Source organism: Oncorhynchus gorbuscha, linkage group LG24 (assembly GCF_021184085.1).
Source record: "Oncorhynchus gorbuscha isolate QuinsamMale2020 ecotype Even-year linkage group LG24, OgorEven_v1.0, whole genome shotgun sequence".
Classification (NCBI taxonomy): domain Eukaryota; kingdom Metazoa; phylum Chordata; class Actinopteri; order Salmoniformes; family Salmonidae; genus Oncorhynchus; species Oncorhynchus gorbuscha.
Genome location: NC_060196.1, coordinates 12,280,992 through 12,300,017, shown reverse-complemented (window position 1 = coordinate 12,300,017; position 19,026 = coordinate 12,280,992). Strand labels below are relative to the sequence as shown.

The following is a 19,026-nucleotide window of genomic DNA, read 5'->3' as shown; positions in this document are numbered from 1 at the left end:
AACATATTTCTAGACAAATGTTCAACACCCACCTCCAGTTTTGTTTGTGTGGACAGTATCTGTGTTCTGTCATGGCTGCCGTCAGAGGACTGTTATGGGGGAATCAGAGGAGTCGCATGAAAACATGGAGTAGTGGGTGTTTATACGGTGGTGGGGAATGCCGCTACTACCATAGTTAGAGTGAGAGAGGTGGGGGAGAGAGAGAGTAGCGGGGGAGAGAGAGAGAGTGGGGGAGGGAGAGAGAGAGAGAGAGCGGGAGAGTGAGAGAGAGTGGTGGCGGAGAGAGAGAGAGAGAGAGAGAGAGAGAGTAGCGGGGGAGAGAGAGAGTGGGGGAGAGAGAGAGAGAGTAGCGGGGGAGAGAGAGTGGTGGGGGAGAGAGAGAGTAGCAGGGGGAGAGAGAGAGTGGTGGGGGAGAGAGAGTGGCGGGGGGAGAGTAGCGGGGGAGAGAGAGAGAGAGAGTAGCGGGGGAGAGAGAGAGGTGGGGGAGAGAGAGAGTAGTGGGGGGAGAGAGAGAGTGGTGGGGGAGAGAGAGAGAGAGTAGCAGGGGGAGAGAGAGAGTGGTGGGGGAGAGAGTGGCGGGGGGAGTAGCGGGGAGAGAGAGAGAGGTGGGGGAGAGAGAGAGAGAGGTGGGGAAGAGAGAGAGAGAGTGGTGGGGGAGAGAGTGGCGGGGGAGAGAGTGGTAGCGGGGGGGAGAGAGAGAGGTGGGGGAGAGAGAGAGAGTGGTGGGGGGGAGAGAGAGAGAGGTGGGGGAGAGAGAGAGAGAGTGGGGAAGAGAGAGAGAGTAGCGGGGGAGAGAGAGAGAGTGGTGGGGGAGAGAGAGAGGTGGGGGAGAGAGAGAGAGAGTAGCGGGGGAGAGAGAGAGAGGTGGGGAAGAGAGAGAGAGTAGTGGGGGAGAGAGAGAGAGTAGCGGGGGAGATAGAGAGAGTGGTGGGGGAGAGAGAGAGAGTGGGGGAGAGAGAGAGAGAGTAGCGGGGGAGAGAGAGAGAGGTGGGGAAGAGAGAGAGAGAGTAGCGGGGGGAGAGAGAGAGAGTGTGGGGGAGAGAGAGAGAGGTGGGGAAGAGAGAGAGAGTAGCGGGAGAGAGAGAGAGTGGTGGGGGAGAGAGAGAGAGGTGGGGGAGAGAGAGAGAGAGAGAGGTGGGGGAGAGAGAGAGGTGGGGAAGAGAGAGAGAGTAGGGGGGAGAGAGAGAGAGTGGTGGGGGAGAGAGAGAGAGGTGGGGGAGAGAGAGAGAGAGAGTAGCGGGGGAGAGAGAGAGAGGGTGGGGGAGAGAGGTGGGGGAGAGAGAGAGAGAGTAGCGGGGGAGAGAGAGAGAGCAGCGGGGGAGAGAGAGAGAGGGGGAGAGAGAGAGAGGTGGGGAGAGAGAGAGAGAGAGAGAGAGAGGTGGGGGAGAGAGAGAGCAGCGGGGGAGAGAGAGAGGTGGGGGAGATTGGGATTGGGGGAAAGCGAGGAGGATAGGAGAAGAGGTGGGGGATAGGCACAGGGAGAAAGGTTTAGTAGGTTCACTTACAGATCTGTCATTTAATCAAACCATGATTATGAAAGGAAATACAGAGGGAGGGAGGGAGTTCATATCGGATAGTGAGAGGAAAATGCAGAGGGTTAACAAGGGATAGGTTGGATGTGTTGATGACAGAAGCATAGAGAGACAGATAGAGGGAGAGAAAGAGGCATATCCGTGTTCTGTAGCAAACCCCATCACAGGGTCTGCATCCAAAACAGCACCCTATTCCCTACATAGTGCACTACTTTTGACCAGAAAATAATTTTGGACACAGTATGGAAGTGTTAATGTCACGGAGAGAGAGAGAGAGAAAGAAAACATAAAAATATATAAAACAGTCTGGCCACTAGCTGAGAAAAAAAAGAAAAGTTGAAAGGGATTTATTTACTTTAAGAGACTGACTGTGTAGAGGAGAGTGGTTTAAACCCCTGATGCACCGCATTTAGAATTAAGCCTCAAAATTATTCAACTATTAAACATGGGCGGCTTAATGCAGCAGATACATAGACCATCTGATGCTGAACAGAGTTGAAATCACTCCGAGACTAGAAGAGAGAGCGAGGGATGGATGGAGAGATAAAGACTGGGGGAAGGGGAGTGCTTAAGCTAAAAAAAATTAAGGTGAATCAATCTTGCAGAGAAAGGGGGGAGTAGGTAAGAAAGAGGGGAGGGGAGGAAGGAGGGGAAGGGAGGGGGAGGGATGCGGTAGACGGAGAGAGGGATTATTCACCGTTTCAAATGAATAAATCCGTATTGTGTGAATCTGGCACAGACAGAGAGAGAGAGGGAGCGAGGGAGGAAAAGAGAGAGCATCACCTCGACAAGACCTCAAGATCAAAGAGATCCACAACAAGAATACAGGGAAAGAATTCTCAACTGCCAGAAAAGAGGAACAACAATAACTGAATACAAAAGTGTTTTCATGATCTAGAATCTCTCTGCATTGGACTTGGAATAAGCTTCTCTGCAGCTACAACCACCAGATACCAACCAACTGAAGAAGACTTCACTTTAAAATCAACTTTGGAACAGTGACAGGAGCTGAAGCCCTGAACATGCAATAACAGAACGTGAAAGAGAAGTGAACGAACGTGGCATTGGAATAAAGAGAAACTCAGCCTGGACACAGGTGCAGAAGAGAAGAGAAGAAGAGAAGAGAAGAGAAGAGAAGAGAGAGAAGAGAAGAGAAGAGAAGAGAGAGAGAGAGAGAGAGAGAAGAGAGAGAGAGAGAGAGAGAGAGAGAGAGAGAGAGAGAGAGAGAGAGAGAGAGAAGAGAGAGAGAGAGAGAGAGAGAGAGAGAGAGAGAGAGAGAGAGAGAGAGAGAGAGAGAGAGAGAGAGAGAGAGAGAGAGAGAGAGAGAGAGAGAGAGAGAGAGAGAGAGAGAGAGAGAGAGAGAGAGAGAGAGAGAGAGAGAGAGAGAGAGAGAGAGAGAGAGAGAGAGAGAGAGAGAAGAGGGAAGAGAGAAGAGAGAAGAGAGAAGAGAAGAGAGAGAGAGAGAGAGAGAGAAGAGGGAAGAGAGAAGAGAGAAGAGAGAAGAGAAAGAGAGAGAGAGAGAGAAGAGGGAAGAGAGAAGAGAGAAGAGAGAAGAGAAAGAGAGAGAGAGAGAGAGAAGAGGGAAGAGAGAGAGGAAGAGAGAAGAGAGAGAGAGAGAAGAGAAGAGAAGAGAGAAGAGAGAAGAGAGAAGAGAAAGAGAGAGAGAGAGAGAGAAAGAGAGAAGAGAGAAGAGAGAAGAGAGAAGAGAGAAGAGAAAGAGAGAGCGAGAACCAGAAGTGAGTGAAGAGAAAAAAAGAGAAGAGAAGGAAAGCATCAGAGGGTATATTATTTCTGGGTCATCACCCCCCCGATGGGAGGACAACACCTGCCTGGTGACTTCTGTTGTTAAGCACAGCCAGGTGGGGACAATAACTACATAACGGAATTATGTAAAATATCACATGTCACATTTCAGTTTTGATAGTCGTAATTATATGAGGCGCTGGCAGCACGTATGTGGTTCATGTAGTAGTAGGACACTGGCGTCAACCACTAGAGCCTACCGTTTCATGAAGATATTGATGATGTAGGACGGTTTTTTGGTGCTCAATGTAAGCCTCCTCCAGGATGCATTTTTTTTTTGCATGCGTGTGAACCTGAACCATCACAACGCCTCTCAACGCCTCAGAGCTGCAAGGGTGTTATGACACTTTTGGGGTTGTGTGGGTTTTTGGGATCCTTCAGGGGCGCAGTGATGGTTGAGCTCAGCTGCCCCAGTGCATTGTGGGGGAGAGAGGGTGTGAAGGTACTCGCGCTCTATTCGCTCCTAGCAGTCGGTGAGTGAGGTTATTTTTCTTCCAAAAATATATTGCATTGATATATGTTTCTTTATGAGTGTATACATACCAAAAATGTAGTTGTGTTTAAAATAACTGATATTTGTGATTTACAATTGATGTGAAATTGATGTGAAATATACCAGAGAGAGGAGATACAAACATATCAATATTTCCCTCTCCTTTTCTGTCAATCTCTTTCTCTCATCCACCAGTACACACATCCCATGCCCAGCCTCCCCTCCCTCTCTCCCTCCCGGCCAAAATCGTTGTCCCCCCTCCCTGGCACTCTCTGCCCCTGTTGCAGGCTGATCTGGGCTCACTGTTCTCCAACTCCAGCCCCTTCGCCTTCTCCCAGTCCCTGCTCATGCTGCCTCCGGCTGGGGAAGTCTCCAAAGCGGGGGTCCGGGCTTCATTCGGGCCTTACTCTGTCAGCCAGGTAAATCAATTGGGATTGTGCTCATTGACAGTCAGCAGAATGCTGTAGATCTCTGCTTATACATTTTGAGAATTAGTTCCAAAGATTTTGTAGTATTCCTGTGTCCTAAGAAGGAGCAGGATAATATGTAACGCAGAGATCTTCCTCTAACCCTCTCTCTAACCGTGTAACCTGCTCCCGCTCTCCTTCTCTCACTCCTCAGCTGGTCTCTGGGCCCATCCTCCCCCTCTCCCCTCCTCTGTCTGCAGCTCTCCTCTCTAAACACGTGGAGCGAGAGAGGGATGAAGGAGGAAAGGAGAGGTACAGGGTGCGGGTGTTGTTCCACGTACGAGGGGACACCAGCAGGGGGAGCTGTATCACCCTCCACGCCTTCAAAGAGACCGGGGAGCAGAAAGCTTCGTGTGTCACACAGGTGTGTGCGTGCGTCCGGGCACACAGTATATTCAGCCACCATCACCTGTGACCATTCAAAAGACTGAGACCGGACGAAACGTTTTCTTTGGAACTCTAGCGGGACTCTGAATGATGGATGTGTCGTGTCGTGTGTTTGTTACACTGGCCAACACACTGAAATGTTGTGTTCTATATAAAGTATGACACCAAACGCTCACCAATCCCTCTCTTCATCCATTTGTCCTCTCTCCTTCCCAGCCTCCATTGGGTCTGTGTGTGGTGACCCTGGCCCTACCTAAGGACTGGTTTGAGGCGGACCAGACCACCCAGCCCTACCTCGGCCCCAACCAGCGTGCCAGACACACACACCGTCACCGCAGCCGTAATCGGGGACGACGGCACGAGGGTGTTGTCGTCGGTGGAGCTGGTGGCATCCCCTTCCCAGGCGCCCTCAGATACAGCCCCACCCACACTGGAGACCGCATCCAGTTGTACTACTCATTGTTCGGCACAGCGTCCAACATCAAACTAGCACCCCCTAGGTGTGTGGAAGACAAATTACCACAGTCTCAGAGACAGTTGATTTATATAGGAGCTGTGACTCTGAGGGAGTACAATAAGGGGAAAGAGGCCAACAGGACCAAAGAGGAAATAGACTGTTGCAATGGACAGGAAGAGGAGGAGCTACGGTTGGATTCCAACGTGCTGATTCGCTATCGCAGGGGACCGGTCCGCACGGGACAGCCAATAGGGATTTCTGTGAACCTGAGGGCCAATTTCAGTGCAGAGTTTGTTGTTATCCGGTAAGTATTTTGTTACGTGATGCTCTGTGACGTAAGTGATAATCCAGCAATACAGTATGTAGTACATGTACATTGGGGCCGGCAGATCGCCTAGTGGTTAGAGAGGAGAGCCGGAGGGTTGCCACTTCGAATCCTGGGTCCGACGGGACAAATCTGTCAGGAAGTGAGCTGGCAACCGGAGGGTTGGTATGAAATCCTAGATGCCAGTCTGCCACTGTGCCCACGTAACACACCACAACAACAGCTCCCCGGGCGCCTAGTGTGTCACCCCCCTCCATTTTAGTAATTTCCCAGACGCCCTTATTCAGAGTGACAAACAGTAAGTCACTCTATATCTGTATGTATCTCTTCCAGACTGAAGGTGAAGACAGGCCTTTTGTCTCTGGTTGCCCAGCGCTCTCTGAACTCTGACCTCTGGGTTGTGAACCTGGAGAAAACGCAGGGCTCCAAACATGACGTCATCTCCATCATCTGCCACAAACTGGCGGGACACATGGACAGTGACAGGTATTACTTTATCATATATATTACTGTACAATATTACCCAGGTACAATATTACCTCAGAGAAGGAACATATTCAATTTCACCGGTTTGTGACTTGACACAATATCAAAATGGCATGCATGTGATACCACATACGTGAGAGAATATTACTCTATTGAATATTCCAACACGTGATTTATTTCCATCAAATGGCTTTTTTCTTATCCTCCCCACTCTTCTCCCTACTCTCGCTCTCTCTCTTCCCCACTCTTCTCCCTACTCTCGCTCTCTCTCTTCCCCACTCTTCTCCCTACTATCGCTCTCTCTCCTCCCCACTCTTCTCCCTACTATCGCTCTCTCTCCTCCCCACTCTTCTCCCTACTCTCGCTCTCTCTCCTCCCCACTCTTCTCCCTACTCTCGCTCTCTCTCTCCCCACTCTTCTCCCTACTCTCGCTCTCTCTCCTCCCCACTCTTCTCCCTACTATCGCTCTCTCTCCTCCCCACTCTTCTCCCTACTCTCGCTCTCTCTCCTCCCCACTCTTCTCCCTACTCTCGCTCTCTCTCCTCCCCACTCTTCTCCCTACTCTCGCTCTCTCTCCTCCCCACTCTTCTCCCTACTCTCGCTCTCTCTCCTCCCCACTCTTCTCCCTACTCTCGCTCTCTCTCCTCCCCACTCTTCTCCCTACTCTCGCTCTCTCTCCTCCCCACTCTTCTCCCTACTCTCGCTCTCTCTCCTCCCCACTCTTCTCCCTACTCTCGCTCTCTCTCCTCCCCACTCTTCTCCCTTCTCTCGCTCTCTCTCCTCCCCACTCTTCTCCCTACTCTCGCTCTCTCTCCTCCCCACTCTTCTCCCTACTCTCGCTCTCTCTCCTCCCCACTCTTCTCCCTACTCTCGCTCTCTCTCCTCCCCACCCTTCTCCCTACTCTCGCTCTCTCTCCTCCCCACTCTTCTCCCTACTCTCGCTCTCTCCTCCCCACTCTTCTCCCTTCTCTCGCTCTCTCTCCTCCCCACTCTTCTCCCTACTCTCGCTCTCTCTCCTCCCCACTCTTCTCCCTACTCTCGCTCTCTCTCCTCCCCACTCTTCTCCCTACTCTCGCTCTCTCTCCTCCCCACTCTTCTCCCTACTCTCGCTCTCTCTCCTCCCCACTCTTCTCCCTACTCTCGCTCTCTCTCCTCCCCACTCTTCTCCCTACTCTCGCTCTCTCTCCTCCCCACTCTTCTCCCTACTCTCGCTCTCTCTCCTCCCCACTCTTCTCCCTACTCTCGCTCTCTCTCTTCCCCACTCTTCTCCCTACTCTCGCTCTCTCTCCTCCCCACTCTTCTCCCTACTCTCGCTCTCTCTCCTCCCCACTCTTCTCCCTACTATCGCTCTCTCTCCTCCCCACTCCTCCCCCTACTATCGCTCTCTCTCCTCCCCACTCTTCTCCCTACTCTCGCTCTCTCTCCTCCCCACTCCTCCCCCTACTATCGCTCTCTCTCCTCCCCACTCCTCCCCCTACTCTCGCTCTCTCTCCTCCCCACTCTTCTCCCTACTATCGCTCTCTCTCCTCCCCACTCCTCCCCCTACTCTCGCTCTCTCTCCTCCCCCCCACTCTTCTCCCTACTATCGCTCTCTCTCCTCCCCACTCCTCCCCCTACTCTCGCTCTCTCTCCTCCCCACTCTTCTCCCTACTCTCGCTCCCTCTCCTCCCCACTCCTCCCCCTACTCTCGCTCTCTCTCCTCCCCCTCCTCCCCCTACTCTCGCTCTCTCTCCTCCCCACTCCTCCCCCCTTTCCCTCCGCTTTCTCCCGCCTCCTCTCCCTCAGTCCCGCTGCTCTGCAGCAGGCTGCCTGTCTGTCAGTGGACGGCTTGCGAAGGAGTTTCGGGGTTGCCATGACTGTGTCGGCCAGCTGGTGGGTGGAGTACTCAGGCCGTAATAACCCCCCGACACCACGCGGCGGAGTAGTGAGCAGCTTCTCCTTCACTGACAGAGAGATAGCGGGCATCTCTCCCATAACTGAGGTTGGTAAGAACATTATTAAATCAGGGCCAGTTTCCCCGGGGACACAGAATCGTCCATTGAACATGCCTCTTAGTCAGGAAAAATAACCGTGCATCTTAGTCCAGAACTCTTAGGAGGGGAAATTGGCCCACGGTGTATTTGCTTCTTCTTGTTCCATCATCTGTATGTACTATGCAGTAGAATAATGGATCATGCGATAGACACAATACATCTCCATACATCTACGGTCCCTTAGTGTTTCGGTGAAACTGTTTCTGCCTTTAAAAAGCTCTGTGTGTTTCTTTCCGAAATAAGGCCAATAAACTGAACTTGTTGTCATCAACACACAGAGTGGCATGATCATCAACACGGCCATCTTGACCAGCGAGCCCGTGTCACTTCCTGTCATTGTGCTGGCAGTGGGGCATGATGGGAAGGTGTCTGATATCACCGCGGCGGTGAAGTGTCAGTCGTCCAACGATGATATCATCAAGGTAACCAGACACGACTGTACATACTGTGTACGCACACACACACACACACACACAAAAGATGGCGCAGCAGTGGAAAGCAGCTGTTTTACGGGTTCCTGAACAATTCTGCTATTTTGTGAGTTTTTTTATGCTGATATTATCCGCCATTATTTCCTATGACAAAAAACAGCTTCTGGACAACAGAACAGCAATCACTAACCTCGATTTGAATGACAATTTCTACTTCCGCCAGTTGGCACCTCTGGTCGTCGGTACCTCTGGCCATAATCCCTGGGACTCAAAAGAGGAAGAGAGAGGCAAACAAGGGAGGCAAACGAGCCGGCATCCTGATGAGACTGCGTTGGCGAGCAGATAAACCCGCCTCTACCCTCTGTTCTATTGGCAAATGTAAAATCACTGGAGAACCAACTGGATTAGCTCCGTTTGAGACTATCCTATCAACAGGACCTGAACGACTGTAATAAGATGGGTGTGTTTTCTTGTTAACACGAGCTAGTGCGCAATCTCTAATGTTAAGGAAATCGCAAGTTTTTGCTCACCTGAGTTAGGATACCTCATGATAAGCTGCAGACCATACTTTTTACCAGTGGTGTAAAGTACTTAAGTAAAAATACTTGAAGGTACTACTTAAGTAGTTCTTTTTGACAACTTTTACTTTTACTTCATTACATTCCGGATAGCCAAAAGTACTCGTCACATTTTAAATGTTTAGCAGGACAGGAAAATATTCTAATTCACACACTTATCAAGAGAACATCCCTGGTCACCCCTACTGCCTCTGATCTGGCGGACTCACTAAACACATACTTCGTTTGTAAATGATGTCTGAGTGTTGGAGCGTCCCCCTGGCTATCCACTAATGTAAAAAATATATGCTTTTACTTTTGATACAGGAGTAAAAGTCTAAAAGTATTTGGTTTAAAAAAAAACTTAAGTATCAAAAGTAAATGTAACTGCTCAAATATACTTAAGTAGGATTTTACTGGATAACTTCCTCTTTTCATTTTCTATTAAGGTATCTTGACTTTTACTCAAGTATGACAAGTAGGTACTTTTTCCACCACTGCTATTTACCAAGAGAGTTCACATCTATATTTTTCCCTAGCTGTTTATCTACCACCACAAACCGATGCTGTCACTAAGTTCGTACTCAACGAGCTGTATAGGGCCATTAGCAAACAAGAAAATGCACATCCAGAGGTGGCGCATACGAGATGCTGGTGATTTTAATACACGGAAACTAAAATCTGTTTTAACTCATTTTTACAGGCATGTCACTGTGCAACTAGAGGCGACAAAACTCTTGTACACCTTTACTCCTCACGCAGAAACGCATACAAGGCTCTCCCTTGCCCCCCCCCCCCACCCCACACACTATGATCCTGATTCCTGTTTACAAGCCAAAACTCAAAGAGGAGGTACCAGTGACGCACTCATTACGGAAGTGGGACATTGACGCGGATGCTAAGCTACAGGACTATTTTGCTAGCAGAGACTGGAATATGTTTTGGGATTCATTTGATAACATTGAGGAGTTTATATCAGTCAGCGTCTTCATTAACAAGTGCATCGACGAGTCGACGACATCATCCCCACAGTATCCACATGTACATATCCCAACCAGAAGCCATAGATTACAGGCAATATCTGCTCTGAGATTTTTTTTTAAAACTAGAGCTGCCGCTTTCAAGGAGCGGGACATTAATCCGGGCATGTTTATCAAAAATCCTGCTATGATCTCCAACGAGCCATCAAACAGGCAAAGCGCCAATATAGGACTAAGATTGAATCCTACTACCCCGGCTCTGACGGTTGTTGTATGTGGCAGGGTTTGCAAACTATCACAGATTATAATTGGAAACCCTGCTGCGAGCTGCCCAGTGACACAAGCCTACCGTACAAGCTAAATGCCTTCTATGCTCGCTTCGAGACAAGCAACACTGAACCGCGCAACACTGAAAGGCTGTTCATGACTCACATCACCACCATCATCTCTAATACCCTGGACCCACTCCAACTCACATATCGCCCCAACAGATCCACAGATGACACAATCTCTTTTACACTCCACACTGCCCTTTCCCACCTGGATAAGAGGAACACCTATGTGAGAATGCTGCTCATCAACTGCAGCTCAGCGTTCAACAACAAAGTGCCCTCCAAGCTCATCACTAGGCTCAGGACCCTGGGACTGAAATGACTTCAACACCATCATTAAGTTTTCAGATGATGATGAGACAACTTATAGGGAGGTCAGCACAGTGCCAGGATAACAACCTTTCCCTCAACGTCAGCTAGACAAAGGAGCTGATCGTGGAATACAGGAAACGGAGGGCCAAACACCCATCCACATCGACGGGGCTGTAGTGGAACGGGTCAAGAGCTTCAAATTCCTCGGTGTCCACATCATTAAGGAATTAACATGTTCCACGCACATCAACAGTCATGAAGAAAGCACGACAACGCCTCTTCACCCTCAGGAGGCCGAAAAGATTTGGCATGGGGCCTCAGGTCCTCTAAAAGTTATATAGCCGCACCATTGAGATTATCTTGACCGGCTGCATCAGCGTTTTATAAGGCAACTGCTTGGTATCCGACCGCAAAGCTCTACAGAGAGTAATGCATACAGCCCAGTACATCACTGGGGCCGAGCTTCCTGCCACCCAGAACCTCTATACCAGGCGGTGTCAAAGGAAGGCCCCAGAAATTGTCAAAGACTCCAGCCACCCAAGTCATAGACTGTTCTCTCTGCTACTGCACGGCAGGCGGTACCGATGAACCAAGTAGGGACCCAACAGGACCCTTTACAGCTTCTATCTCAACCAAAAAGACGGCTAAATAGTTAACCAAATAGCAACCCGGACTATCTGCATTGACCCCACTTTTACACGAACTCTTTTGACTCATCACATATGTGGTTGCTAATGTTTATTATCTATCCTTTTGCCTAGTCACTTCACCCCTACCTACATGTACATATCTGCCTCAATTACGACTGGGTACTGGTACCCTGTGTATTGAGCCAAGTTATCGTTACTCATTAGCTGTGTTCCCCATACACATACTAACATACTGTATACTACATACATAATGAGTATATACTACATAGTGTAACGACCCTGAGTTTATATGCGCGTAAATCGACTCTGCCGCATCGAGCATGCTTTTGCGGCAGTCGATAGCTCGCTGGACTTCGGGCTGGAACAAGACCTGCTCCCTGCTTGTTTCATTACAATACTATTAGTTCGTGTTCGTATACTGTAAACGAACAGTATGCTTTCAGTTGAGCGTACTAGCTCTTCTCATGTCTTACCGGAAGTTGATGCTGTTGCTATGCAACCTCTTGCTAGCTTGTTAGCATAACAAATGACTAGTTAGACATTTTACGACTTTGGGTGTGATCTTAAATTCAATCCGGAATGTCAGAATGCACTCTTAAATTCAATCCGGAATGTCAGAATGCACTCTTAAATTCGGAGCGTGTCCCTCTCGGTGCGTTCAGAGCGCACACTGGACGTTCAGGATGAGGAGTCGGGTTGATTTGAGCGTTCTGACCTTACAGCGGCTGTCAAGCACCCAACCTAACGTTGGCTGGCTTGATAGCTGTTTCCAGACACAAATGAGACCACTCTGGCCATTTTACTCGCCCTAGCAGAGCTGGTTATCCAGAGCGCTGGTGGCTGTAACTGTGCTGCTGGCAACAATTTAATTACGCTTTTTTGCCGCCATTTACTGACACCGGCCATATTCAACTGGTGTTGAGCGTTGGTAAATTCAATATTCTGCGCTCTGGTACACTCGATATCTGTTATCGGAGTAATGTTAGATAGCCAGAACACATTTACGAAAGCACCCAAATGTCCATTAAGAAAACAACGACTATACCATTTAGCTAAACTAAGAATTACTGGAATAATCAAGTCAAAAAACATTGGGTAGTGAGGTAGATAGCCTATAGTTAATATACGGGCAATTTTGAAGTATACGTAGCCAACTAACGTTAGCGTATTATTACAGCAGTCTGTCCCTATGTGGTTCGTAAGGACAGCGTAGGTTAAAAACAAATGTCAGCCAATTTAACGTGTAAGGTAACTTATTTAAAATAAATTACTTTATTACATTTTCTTAACATTTGTCATAATTAATCAAAACAAGGAATTTGAATCCGCTCTCGTTATACTTTGACTGCATATTTTCTGCCATGTTCTTAAAATCTGGAAACCACATCCACTTCCTGAAGAATTGCATTATGAGGCCTAAAGTACGGAAATCTATCATTCATATTTTGGCAAATTTAGTACAACATTCAGGAACTTTTGGCATAATAACTATATCCAGACTATGAACAGTAAGCATACGATATACTCAATACACGTCACAAATAGAACGGTTGGTATGATTATTTCAAACAGTTGTGTATTGTATGCTTGTGTATTTCCTCTTGTTATTACTTTTATATTTTTCTCTGCGTTGTTGGGAAGGGCCCGTACGTAAGCGTTTCACTGTTAGTGTACACCTGTTGTTTTACTAAGCATGTGACAAATACAATATAATTTGTTTGGATTGATTTGACCCACAAGCACACACAATCCTCCACTCCCTTTATCACCCTCTGATTTGATTCAACAGGTGTCAAGCGATTGCTCAACCCTCTTCGTCGACGGAAGTGAATCAGGAGTGGGCAGCACCTGCGTCGGGGTGGAGTTTCTCCTGGGCACGCTCAGTGGTTCCCTATGTCTGTCGGTGTGGGCTCCTGTCGTCCCGCTGCGCGTCTCACTGTCCGATGACGAGCTGAGCGCCATCGATGGCTGGAACCACTACACGGAGAACGGGTGAGTCGCTGTGCGTGCGTGCGTGCGTGCGTCGAGAGAAATATGAAGACACACTGAGCAGGAATGACATGAAGCAGGATTAGACATGGCCATGTCATTAACATCAAGATTCCTAAAGCGGTTGATAGAATGATGGGGAATGGAACAGTTAGAACTTCCATTTTTATGTGTTTTTATTGAACCTTTATTTATCTAGGCAAGTCAATTAAAGAACAAAATATTTTTTTTACAATGATGGCCTGGCAATCTGTTCCCAGTTCACCTCCTGGTCTCCTTTCAGCATAATCTCCTTTCCTATTCCATCTTTATCTGTCTCAAGACAGAGCAGGAGGTTGAAACACCGAACCAGGAATGCCCAGTGGTGGAAAAAGTACTCAATTTTCATACTTGAGTAAAAGTAGAGATACCTTAATAGAAAATGACAAGTGTAAAAGTCTAAAAGTATTTGCTTTTAAATATACTTAAGTATCAAACTAAATGTAATTGCTAAAATATATCAAAAGTGAAAGCACAAATAATAAAGAATTCCTTATATTAAGTAAACCAGACAGCACAATTGTATTTTTTTATGTACACATAGCCAGGGTCACACCAACACTCAGACATCATTTAAAAACAATGCATTTGTGTTTAGTGAGTCCGCCAGGTCAGAGGCAGTAGGGATGACCAGGTATGTTCTCTTGATAAGTGTGCGAATTGGACCATTTTCTGTCCTGCTAAGCATTTAAAATGTAACAAGTACTTTTGCGTGTCAGGGAAAATGTATGGAGTAAAAAGTACAGCGTTTTCTTTAGGAATGTAATGAAATAAAAGTAGTCCAAAATATAAATAGTAAAGAAAAGTACAGATACCCCAAAAAACGACATAAGTAGTACTTTATAAAGTATTTTTACTTAAGTACTTTACATCACTGGGAATGTCTGGTAGAACATGTATAGGGCTGTGTCCCACTTGGCATGCTAGTCCCTATATACTGCACTACTTTTGACCAGAGCCATATGGACCCTTGTCAAAAGTAGTGCACTATATAGGGATTAAGGTGCCATTTGACACAAACGCAAGGTCTACTGCCAAAAAGCGTCATTCAAACATACAGGCAAACAGCTGGTAGAAGAGACTACTAATTCCCTAACCCAGTGCCTTAAAATAGGCTCTCTGCATTATCCAGCTCTTATTCCTAGATGGCACATATTCAAAAACTCAAACACAAACATTATGACTTGGCGTCAATTCCATTTAAATTCCAGTCAATTCAGAAAGTGCACCAAAATTCCAATTTCACTTATCTTTGATGATTTTCATGAGGACAAATGGGAATTTGAATTGGAGTTTGTTTTACTTTTGAATTGACTGGAATTGAAATGGAATTTACCCCAACCTTGAACATATTTAAGCTTATGTCTCCATTTCTGGTTTTGCCCAGCTTCTATGCCACATTCAGATGTGTATAAAATCTCTCTCTCCTCATCCATCCATCCTTCTCTCTCTACCCCTCACCCCTCTCTCATACCCCCATCTCATACCTCTTTTCCTCCCTCCCTTTCTTTCACTGCTCCCCAGCTGTTCTCCAGTGTATCAGAGGTCCACGGTTCAGGTTCTGACCCAGTTCAGTGCTCAGGGGGGCCAGGGGCAGCTGACCTACCTGCTGGGCTCCGCTGATTGGTTTGTGGATGCCACAGAGTTGGTCCGTAATTGGCTGAGGGTAGAGAATCCACGTGTGGCGGTCCTCGACAAGCAGAGCAATCTGATTGGCCTACACCCGGGGAAAACTTCAGTTCGTGTGAGTACCATAAACTCAGCAAAAAAAGAAATGTCCTCTCACTGTCGACTTTTTGTTTTGTTTTACCCCCTAACTTCGTGGTATCCAACTGTTAGTAGTTACTATCTTGTCTCATCGCTACAACTCCCGTACAGGCTCGGGAGAGACGAAGGTCGAAAGCCATGCGGCCCTAGCCCTCACCCTCCGATCCAACAGGTCCCAGAAGTGCTCAATGGGATTGAGATCCGGGCTCTTCGCTGGCCATGGCAGAACACTGACATTCCTGTCTAGCATTAAATCACTCACAGAACGAGCAGTATGGCTGTGGCATTGTCATGCTGGAGAATCATGTCAGGATGAGCCTGCAGGAAGGGTACCACATGAGGGAGGAGGATGTCTTCCCTGTAACGCACAGCGTTGAGATCACCTGCAATGACAACAAGCTCAGTCCGATGATGCTGTGACACACCACCCCAGACCATGACGGACCCTCCATCTCCAAATAGATCCCGCTCCAAAGTACAGGCTTCTGTGGAACGCTCATTCCTTCGAAGATAAACGCAAATCCGACCATCACCCCTGGTGAGACAAAACCGTGACTCGTCAGTAAAGAGCACTTTTTGCCAGTCCTGTCTGGTCCAGCGACGGTGGGTTTGTGCCCATAGGCGACGTTGTTGCTGGTGATGTCTGGTGAGGACCTGCCTTTACAACAAGCCTACAAGCCCTCAGTCCAACCTCTCTCAGCCAATTGCGGACAGCCTGAGCACTGATGGAGGGATTGTGCGTTCCTGGTGTAACTCGGGCAGTTGTTGTTGCCATCCTCTACCTGTCCGGCAGGTTTGATGTTTGGATGTACTGATCCTGTGCAGGTGTTGTTACACGTGGTCTGCCACTGCGAGGACGATCAGCTGTCTGTCCTGTCTCCTTGTAGCGCTGTCTTAGGCGTCTCACAGTACGGACATTGCAATTTATTGCCCTGGCCACATCTGCAGTCCTCATGCCTCATTGCAGCATGCCTAAGGCACGTTCACGCATATAAGCAGGGACTCTGGGCATCTTTCTTTTGGTGTTTTTCAGAGTCACTAGAAAGGCCTCTTTAGTGTCCTAAGTTTTCATAACTGTGACCTTAATTGCCTACCGTCTGTAAGCTGTTAGTGTCTTAACGACCGCTCCATAGGTGCATATTCATTATTTGTTTATGGTTCATTGAACAAGCATGGGAAACAATGTTTAAACCCTTTACAATGAAGATCTTTGAAGTTATTTGGATTTTTACAAATTATCTTTGAAAGACATGGTCCTGAAAAAGGGACGTTTCTTTCTTTGCTGATTTTATAATACGAACAAGTAATATGATGTTGTATTTTGAATAGCATGGTGAATTTTAGTTGAGGGATGGTCATTACCAAAGATGAGATCTGACCAAATGGGAGTAGATCACATGAGACTAGGAGTAAGATTTCCAATATATTTATGACCTATGGAAAGTAAACTTGAACAAGATACAAACAGCAAGTACTTTTATTGACACCCCTCTCTTGTCTCTCAGGTCATATCAAGCCAATGGGACGGTGTGCTGGGTAGCTGTGATGTCACTGTGACCTCTGAACCCGTGAACCCTGGTGACCTCTCAGTGCAGGTTGTGGGAGGACTCGGTATGTCAATCAAAGCAAGCCCTGCCCACCCTGCTGTTGTCACAGCAACAGTGACCGCATACAACATTCTCTACAACCATGGGCAGGTGAGTTCTGTGTTTTTCTTGACCCACTAACTTCACTAAAACGTTTTAGTTTTACATAACAGTAACTTCAGTGGGACGTTTTTATATTCAGTGGTAGGACATTTGTGCTTCAGTATAGCATGACACTGAACATTTCTCTTTCTCTCTCTCACCCTCTCGCTCTGCTTCTCTCTCCCTCCCGATCCTTCTCTCTCCCTTGCCCTTCTCTCTCCCCTCTTGCTGCTTCTCTCTCGCTCGTCCTTCTCTCTCTCTCCCTCCCCCTTCTCTCTCTCCATTGTCCTTCTATCTCCCCCTCTCTCTCTCCCTCCCCCTTCTCTCTCTCCATTGTCCTTCTATCTCCCCCTCTCTCTCTCCCTCCCCCTTCTCTCCTTCTATCTCCATTGTCCTTCTATCTCCCCCTCTCTCTCTCCCTCCCCCTCTCTCTCTCTCCATTGTCCTTCTATCTCCCCCTCTCTCTCTCCCTCCCCTTCTCTCTCTCCATTGTCCTTCTATCTCCCCCTCTCTCTCTCCCCTCCCTCCCATTGTCCTTCTCTCCCCATTGTCCTTCTATCTCCCCCTCTCTCTCTCCCTCCCCCTTCTCTCTCCCCATTGTCCTTCTATCTCCCCCTCTCTCTCTCCCTACCCCTTCTCTCTCTCCATTGTCCTTCTATCTCCCCTCTCTCTCTCCCTCCCTCCCCTCCATTCTTCTATCTCTCCATTGTCCTTCTATCTCCCCCTCTCTCTCTCCCTCCCCCTTCTCTCTCTCCATTGTCCTTCTATCTCCCCCCTCTCTCTCTCCACCAGGAAGCGTCCATCAGTGTCTGGCTCCAGTTCAGTGATGATAGCGCCACTTTGCTCTCCGCCTTCAGCCTTGGTACCTTCGCCCTGCGCCTCTCCTCATTGGCAGAGACCGTGGTCGCCGTGACGCCCGGCCCGTCTTTGCGCGTCGTAGCCCAGGGCGAAGGGGGCGGGCCTTTACTGAAAGCAGAACTCCTGGTCACCACCTGCAAGCCAATGGCGAACTCCGTCGACGGGGACCTGGCCAATCCGAAGGAAGGACGCGGGACCAGGAGGCTGGCTAAAGGATCTGGTTGGATCAGGGTGAACCTGGACTCTGACCTTCGTCCAATGGGGAGCGAGGAGGTGAACTTGGAGCTGCTCAACATTTCGGACATGTTGATGGAGTCATCTGACAGGGATGTTCAGTACAGCAACTTCCCGGACAATGACATCATCATAGGGAACGTCACTGCCGTCAGCGGCGATGACTACTATGACAAGGCCGGCGATGGGATGATCGCCAGGAACGACCTGGAGAGAGCGGTGTTGACCCCGAATCACGAAGAGAGCGCAGTGTACTTCTCTCCCGGGGTGGAGCGAGAGAGGGAGGAGAAACTGGAGGATAAAGAGATGGTGGGTTTCGGGGCAGTTCTCTCCCTCCTCTGCCTCGCCACACTCCTCTTCCTGGTGAATTGTCTGCCCTGCGCTTTGAGGGAGAGGAGGAAGAGGAAGGACATGAACGTGGAGGGGGTGGAGGGAGTGGTGGAGGAAGAGTGGGAGGAAGGAGAAGAGGAGGCGAAGGAGGAGGAGGAGGAGGAGGCAAAGGAGGTTGCAGAAAAGAACGAGAAAATACCATCATACCCCAGGGTAATATCACTTCATGAGACTACTACAGACGAGAACGAGAAAATACCATCATACCCCAGGGTAATATCACTTCATGAGACTACTACAGACGAGAACGAGAAAATACCATCATACCCCAGGGTAATATCACTTCATGAGACTACTACAGACGAGAACGAGGGGCAGTCAGATCAAAACATGGACCATTAAGGCTGCATCCGAATAGGCACCCTAATCCCTTTTAAGAGCCCTGGTCAAAAGTAGTGGACTATGTAGGGAATACGGTGCCCTTTTATTCAGGAGAGAAAGGTTGTTGATAAAAATCAACATTCTTAGGACAATTGACTATATATTCCTGTCACTGTGTCACCAACAATGTTTCTTCATGTCTTACAAGGTCGTCTTCGTATAGGCTAGTCTTTTTCTCAGTTGTTTCTTTCTGAATGTTTGTCTATCACACATATACACTAACTATCCATCAAATATGTGTGCAGAAACGATGCACGTACACGACTGTACATATCTGTCATATTTCTTCTATTTTGGTATTATTTCACATTCATCCATTTACAATTTGCCGTCATATCATCAAATCAAATGTATTTATATAGCCAGTCGTACATCAGCTGATATCTCAAAGTGCTGTACAGAAACCCAGCCTAAAACCCCAAACAGCAAGCAATG

The 19,026-nt window shown here is 48.2% G+C and overlaps 1 protein-coding gene across 2 annotated transcripts; it reads left to right on the top strand.

Moving 5' to 3' along the window:
* The first annotated feature begins 3,228 nt into the window (after positions 1 to 3,228).
* Positions 3,229 to 19,026, top strand: LOC124013246 (transmembrane protein 132A-like). 2 transcript variants are annotated; one of them, XM_046327506.1, is made up of 12 exons: positions 3,229 to 3,391; positions 3,717 to 3,808; positions 4,024 to 4,247; positions 4,450 to 4,659; positions 4,899 to 5,443; positions 5,798 to 5,950; positions 7,736 to 7,931; positions 8,262 to 8,405; positions 13,035 to 13,237; positions 14,798 to 15,017; positions 16,546 to 16,737; positions 17,521 to 19,026. In XM_046327506.1, exons 2-12 carry the CDS (start codon positions 3,727 to 3,729, stop codon positions 18,550 to 18,552), a joined length of 3,201 nt encoding a protein of 1,066 aa, XP_046183462.1. In that variant the 5' UTR covers positions 3,229 to 3,391; positions 3,717 to 3,726; the 3' UTR covers positions 18,553 to 19,026. The 2 variants fall into 2 exon arrangements, with proteins under 2 accessions (XP_046183462.1, XP_046183461.1); XM_046327505.1 differs by having other exon boundaries at positions 3,229 to 3,808.